Genomic DNA, 7446 nt, shown 5'->3' on the forward strand with positions numbered 1-7446 from the left:
CAGGATTTTGACCCAAAGACATTGAAGGAATGGGTGACATATTTCCAAACCAAGATAGTAAATGGTTTGGATGGGAACTTGCAGATGATGATGATGTTCCCCTGTAACTGCTACTCTTGCCCTTTGAGGTGCAAGTAGTCATGGATTGGGAAGCTGTTGCCTAAAATGTCTCGGTGAATTTCTGCAGTGCATCTGCAGATGGTAAACACTGCTGCTACTGAGTGTTGGTGGTGGAGGGAGTGGATGTTTGTGGATGTGGTGCCAATCAAGCGGGCTGCTTTGGTTTGGATAGTGTCAAGCTTCTTGGGTGTTGTTGGGACTGCACTCATCCAAGCAAGTGGGGAGTATTCCATCACACTCCTGAACTTGTGCCTTGTAGATGGTGGACAGGCTTTCGGGGGTTAGGAGGTGAGTTACTCGCTGCAATGGAAATTCTAAATCCAGTAGAAACCAAGTGCACATTAAAATGAACAAAATGCGACAGAAGACTTCCTCATTTTCCTCATCATCTCCAAATTCCATTCATGAATTCAGATTACTTCCAGCCTTTATCCTACTTTGCGATGCAGAGTGATGCCAACAGTGCGGGTTCAATTCCCGTACTTGCTGATGTGAACATTAGGGTCCCATCTTCATAACTTTGCTGCTGACCTGAGGTGTGGTGACCGTCAGGTTGAATCACAACCATTCGTCTCTCCCTATGAGAGAGCAGCCCTATGGTGCAGTGTCGACTTTACTTCGTTCCGCCACTGTGTGTCAAAATGGCAGAAAAATGCAAGGGAAATAGTCATCTGATTCATTGGCATCAATGGGGTATACTTGTTTCTATCTGGCAATCCCTATGTCATCAGCTTTTGTTTGTGTAGTATTTCGATATTCAGAAACACCGTGTGGGACAGGGCATCCATTAATCATTTTAGATATTGTTCTTTTCAACAGCCAAACATGAATCCACCACCATTTTGAGCGGCAGTCAATTTGGAAACCAGCAAGACGACGATATATTTTATAGTTTGCTGTAATTTATCGCACTGTGGTGTGATCTGACACAACAGGCTCTTTTATCAAATGTGCCTTGCATAGGCAGCTGGAAGCTACCTCAACATTAAAAACAAAATCATTTGTGATATCAGTAACTCGATGGCAAATTTGTCTACTGAAGGATCCACTTTGTAGAAGCATTTTGAGATTGTGCATGTCGGAGAGAATCCAGAAAGGGAGAGAATAGGCACCTGTAACATAATTTCGACATCAACGCAGACTGTGTCCTATAATCACAACACTAGACAATATACTAAATGTATTTTCTTTACAAAAACTTTTATTACCCTTTTTTGAAAATTAAAAAAGATCATTATATTACACCTCTCCTTTGGTAATCTTTGATTTATAATGTTATGTGATAAATGATGGGAAAAAGCAAATTAACTATACTGTGACAGCAGGTCATAGAGAGAATTCTTTTTTCCTGTGTGAGATATGAAAAGAGTGTTAATATGTCATTGATGTTGAACTCTGCCCTATTGATTAAACCAACAGGATACAACTATGTTCTGCAGGTCAAGAATTCAGTGTCAAATGTCAAAGCAGCACAGAATAAAGTATTGTATGAAATACTTCAGTCCATATGATAGCACCAGTCTCTAAAACTTGGAAGCCTGTGTATTTTTCAGATGGAGTAATAAATGTGTTGTGAAATTAATGCACTCACTGATAACCAACTTTACTTAACTTTGAAAAGGTGTTGTTTCATTTAATGATCTGAGGAGGGATTCGCTATGCAGTTTCAGGTCAAGGGAGAAATTTTAATATAACTCACCAAAGATCATAAGAAATAGGAACAGGAGCAGGCCATTTGGCCTTCGAGCCTGCTCTTTGATTCAAAAGGGTCATTGGCTGATCTGACATTCCTCATGTCCACTTTTCTGCCTTTTCCCTTTCTCCCTTGATGCCCCTACTGATCAAGAATCCATCTATCTCAGCCTTAAATATACACAAGGACTCTGACCCCACAGCTCTCTGTGGCAAGGAGTTCCAAAGATTCACAACCCTCTGAGAAAACAAAGTCCTTCTCATCTCTGTCTTAAATTGTCGCCCCTTTATTCTGAGACTGTGCCCTCTGGTCCTAGACTCTCCCACGAGGGGAAACATCCTCCCAGACTTGACTTTACCCTATCAAGACCCTTATTTTCACTAGGATCAACCCTCATTCTTCTAAACTCCAGTGAGTGGAGTGCCACCTGTTGTGCCTTTGCTCAAAAGACAATCCCTCCATACCAGGGATCATTTCAGTGAACCTACTCTGAACTGCCTCCAACTACAGTGATATCTTTCCTTAAATAAGGGGACCAAAACTGTTCACAGTACTCCAGATGTGGTCTCATCAGCACTTTGTACTGTTGCAGTGAGACTTCCTTACTCTTATATTCCAAACCCCTTGAAATAAGGGCCAATGTTTTGCCAACATCCTGACTGGAATCCAATGGGATCAGCTGGATCATTGATTTTTACACCAATGTTGCTCTCAATGGAGGGTAAGACCGGGACAGCTGTAAAAGCAGAGTTTCTTTCAATCTCAACAGTTTTCTGATAAACACATTACTTTAAATTTTCACCCCTCCCACCCAAACATGTGTAGGCGTTGTTTCGTAGATCTCTTTATTCAGGGAAACAAAATATTTCCTTCTTGACTGAAAAGAATCAGTCCATAGACTTAACTGTGAACATCAAAGTATAATAGTAATCTCTGTAAAAAATACATAGATATATATAGGAAATATATATATTCAAAAATGAATATAAGAATATAGAGATGTATTTATGAAGAGCAGTCGCTTCATATGACCTGAATATATGTCAGTCGGGAGTCACTGCCTAGTTGGCTCTTGGCTGTGCATTTGTATGTCCCTGAATCCTTTGCCGATAGCTTTTGGATCACCAGTGTTCCCTGTGGGTGCAGGAGCTCACTGCTGGTCGGCTGGCCCTTGCTGAATGTGGAAAGCACCCTGTGGTTTGGCAGCTCCCACACAATCTCTGGCCTGGGGATGCCAATTGCCATGCAGTTGAGTTGGACAGCTCTGCCGGCGAAGGCCTGAACCGATTTGGGGGGTCCGTTGGCGATGCGAGGTGGGTAGGCTATAACAATCACTGATGTTACGCTGGAGTCGTCGCCTGCGTTGTTGTACGCTTTGCAAATATAGTTGCCCCTGTCACGGATGCTCATTTCCCTAACAACCAAAGTCCCATTTTCAAACAGGATATACCGAGGATTTATTTGCGGCCTGTTGAGGATGTAGCCACTGGGCACAGTCCAGACAATTTTTGGCGTTGGTCTACCATTGGCAGAACAGTGAAGGTATAAAGTATCCCCGCTCATGCTGCGTATTAATCCCAGAGGCCGGGTGTGAATGATGGGTTTCTGACCCACCTCCAGGATAATCAGTTTCTCGATGTATCCAATTGTGTTTTTGGCTGCACACCGGTATTTGCCCGCATCCTTGGCATTAGGGCCGTGAATCAGAAAGGTGCCGTCGCTGTTGATTTGGTAGTGGGCTGCCTTGTGTGAACCGGTGAACCGTGTTCCATTGGGAAGGATCCAAATAATTTCTGGAGGTGGATAGCCGTCTGCTGAGCAGTTCAGGATGGTGGGCCGCTCGGCACTTGCGACGATCTTCTTGTTGAATGGATTCCTGAAGACAGGCCTCCGTAGTCTCCGGGTCACCTCCAGGTTGACCACCAGCATGGCTTCGCCAGCGTCGTTCCGGGCCACACAGATGAACTCGGCGTTGTCCGAAACCCTGACGTTGCGGATTTCCAAAGTGCCATTCTGGTGGACGACAATCCTGCTCCCGTAGTACGGAGCGTTCAACATGATGTTATCCGGCATGATCCAGGTGATGTAGGGCTTGGGGACTCCCTCGACCCTGCAGTCGATCTGTTTCCGGCTGTGCCTCACTGCGTAGTCCTTGATGACCGTCTTATTCCTGGGCAAGCCGTTTATTAGCGGTGGCTTTGATGCCACATCCAAACGGAAAAGGTCTGTATCGTCACCCCCAGGATTGCGAGCAATGCACATGTACTCCCCAGCATCCGAGAGACGGGCGTTTTTGATCAGCAGCGAACCATTGGAGTGCAGATGATACCGATTCTTGGAAAACGATATAATCTCATTTGTGGGGAGCATCCATAGTATCCTTGGCAGCGGCTTTCCCACAGCCTGGCAATGAAACATTGCATTGCCTCCACTGGTAACCTTTAGGGATCTGTTGTATGGTTTCTTTATACGTGGTGCCATGGTCACCACAGTCACGTGTACTTTCATCTCGTCCTTGCCAAGAGTGTTTTGAGCATAGCACGTGTAATTGCCTTCCTCGGCCAACCCCACTTTATTGTAGTAGAGAGTCCCGTTACCGAACACAATGTACCTGCGGATCCTCCTGCCGCTGTCATCCTCCTGCAGCACGTTGTTGACCATTGTCCCATCGGGCAAGCTCCAGGAGATCTCAGGCTTGGGGAAGCCAGAGGCCTTGCAGTCGACTTGGAGGTCAGAGCCATACGAGACGTGTTTGTGAACGGACTGTTTGCGCTCGATCAGCGCTGGCTTCATGGACACATCGATGTTCAGTGACCTCATGTCGTCGCCCTCCTTGTTTCGGGCGATGCACAGGTAGATTCCGGCGTCTCGATCTGTGATCGATTCGATCGTCAGGGTCCCGTTGGGCCAGACCAGGACGCGGCTCGCCATTCTGAAAGGGAAAGAGAGGACCGTCCTGTTACTCATGGGGATGGAAGGAAGGTAATCCAATCAGAGGCTGCGAGAGGTTGGTGGGGGGTTGGGTGTGGGGCAGGGAATGGGATTTTTCAGATGGTGGCCTTTTCTGCACCATCACCCAAAGAGTCATGGGGAACCCCAGACCCATCTGCCCCATAGTCACTTGCTTCTTCAAGTTGGGCTAAAGTTGGGCTAAATGGCTGGAGAAGGGAATTCTTCCTCTTACCTAGATGAGGGGGGGGGGATGGCCATTCCCTGGAAGGTGTTGACATCGACACAGCAAGGAAGGGAGGTCAGATACAGAGTCTGGATATGGGCCTTGATAGCGACGCTAGGACAGGGAAGGGGAAAGTGCGCGACCAGGGTGCAGAACTTGTGGGAGAATGTGAAGCGGGGAGTGACAGGAGGATGGAAGGGAGGGAGGGGGTACCCAATGCAGAAAAGGAGGCTGTTCAATGGGGTACCACATCCTGCTTGCCCCTGGGACCCTCCCCTCTGCCTTTAACAGAGCCTCGGTAGTACACCACCCTTAAATGAGCCTTGTCTGTCAAATGAAGGGTTTCAATTTGGGTAAAGGTGGGCAATCCAAACTGGGCCCATCCTACTTTAAAGTTAAGGAGAGTTTGGAAGAGCTGTGGGAAAGCCGGGTGGGGGCAAGGAATTTTACCCATTTCCCCTCACATCAGTGTGGAAATCCACATTGACTGTTCAGTTTGATGAAGGGCAATTTGTGGATTCTAATGACTACACAACAGAAAACAGATTTACTAAACTGATCACACTGAATGAGTAAGATTACCCAATGCAGCTTCTGGATACGCTGGGACAGGATGAGTATTTTCCCTCAAACATACTCCACAGACATTAATGGATACATTCTGGTGTATTTGGTTCATTTAATGAAAGCTTTGAAGTGATCAAGGTTACTCATGAAACATTGTTTGATTTTATAGGCAAACTGCAAGTTCCCACTTTGATGGTTGGGATTAAAAAAAAACTACTCTCCCATCTGCAAATCTGGCAGTGGGGAAATGTAATGTTCTGCCCAGCAGAAGGGTGAAATTTCGAAAGGAGAATGGGTAAATAAATGTTAAATAAAAGGCCTGGACAGTAACAGAAACTTGCAAAGATTTGGCACCATCGACATGTTGGGTAGCACAGTAGCTTAGCGGTTAGCACTGCTGCCTCAGAGTACAGAGACTTGCATTCGATTCCACCCTCATGCAACTGTCTGTGTGGAGATTGTACATTCTCCCTGTGACTGTGTGGGTTTCCTCTGGACGTTCTGGTTTCCTCCCACATTCCAAACTTGTGCAGGTTAAGTGGATTGGCCATGCTAAATCGTCCACAGTGACCAGGGCCATGCAGGTTGGATGGGTTAGCCATGGGAAATATGGGGTTAGGGTATGGGAGTGGGATGCTCTTCAAAGGGTTGGTGTAGCCTTGATGGGCCAAATGACCTGCTTTCACACAGTAGGGATTCTATGAACATGAAGGCAGTAAACCAGCTCAAGGCAACTTCAGAGGAGTACGATCGTGTAAAATGGAACGTTCCGGATCCTAGAAGTGATTAGGATGGATGTCTTCAGAATTATTGGGAAGTATGTCCTAAAAGGAGGAAAGAGGTATAGAGAAGATGAGAGTTTAAGGGGTAGTTTCAGAGTAAGGGACATGTGAAGCCAAAACGGGAAGTCTCGGATTGTTGTAAGCTAGAGTAGGTTACAGGGACAGGGTGGAAAGAATAAAAAAATGAACTTGAAGATACCCAAGTACTTGATGCTTTTCTCACTGAATAGATAAATATTCCAGTCTATTAAGTATATATATTTTTAAAAAATGGTTTTAATTGCTTAACAGATCTTGTAGTTCTAAATGATAAAACCATTCCTGTAACTCTGGGTTAAGGAAAAATTGACCAATGGTGATTTATTGTATTATTTACAGAAGAAAATATGGCCTTTCTATCCAAACACTGATTCTGAATTTTGGTGGAATTTAAATGTATCTTTATGGCTCTTATCATGGTTTCATACCTACAAGTTCCCCTCCAAGTCACACGTCAGCCTGATTTGAAACTATTTTGTTGGTCCTTCACTGTGTTGGGGTGTAAATCCTGGAACTCCCTCCCTAACAGCACTGTGGATGTACATGTGTACATCCCCAAGGACTGTGATGGTTCAGAAGGTAGCTTCTTGAGGGCAATTAGGGATGGCTAATAAACACTGGCTTAGCCATTAAAGCCCATGTCCTGTGAATTACTAATAAAGGTCAGACTAAAAGAACAGAATGTGATTCTAAGCAGGAAATGCTGCCTATACTCGATATCAGTTGTAGAGTATTTCCAGCATTTCTGTACACATTTCAGATTTCCAGTTTTGTATATGTGTGTGTGTGTTTATGTGTGTGTGTATGTGTGTGTGTGTGTGTGTGTGTGTGTGTGTATGTGTGTGTCTGTGTGTGTGTATGTGTGTGTATGTGTATGTATGTGTCTGTGTGTGTGTGTGCATATGTGTATGTATGTGTCTCTGTGTGTGTCTCTGTCTGTGTGTGTATGTGTATGTATGTGTCTGTGTGTATGTGTGTGTCTGTGTCTGTGTGTGTTTGTGTTTGTATGTGTGTATGTGTATGTATGTGTCTGTGTGTGTCTCTGTCTGTGTGTGTGTCTTTGTGTGTGT

The 7446-nt window shown here is 45.0% G+C and overlaps 1 protein-coding gene across 1 annotated transcript in view; it reads right to left on the reverse strand.

Moving 5' to 3' along the window:
- Positions 1-2360: 2360 nt before the first annotated feature.
- igsf10 (immunoglobulin superfamily, member 10) overlaps positions 2361-7446 on the reverse strand; it is a 34163-nt gene continuing 29077 nt past the window's right edge. The window contains exon 7 of the mRNA XM_048604745.1: positions 2361-4745. Coding sequence (XP_048460702.1) covers positions 2837-4745 — 1909 coding nt within the window. The 3' untranslated portion in view covers positions 2361-2836. The remainder of the gene's footprint in view (positions 4746-7446) is intronic.

Source organism: Rhincodon typus, chromosome 13 (genome assembly GCF_021869965.1).
Source record: "Rhincodon typus isolate 14 chromosome 13, sRhiTyp1.1, whole genome shotgun sequence".
Lineage (NCBI taxonomy): Eukaryota > Metazoa > Chordata > Chondrichthyes > Orectolobiformes > Rhincodontidae > Rhincodon > Rhincodon typus.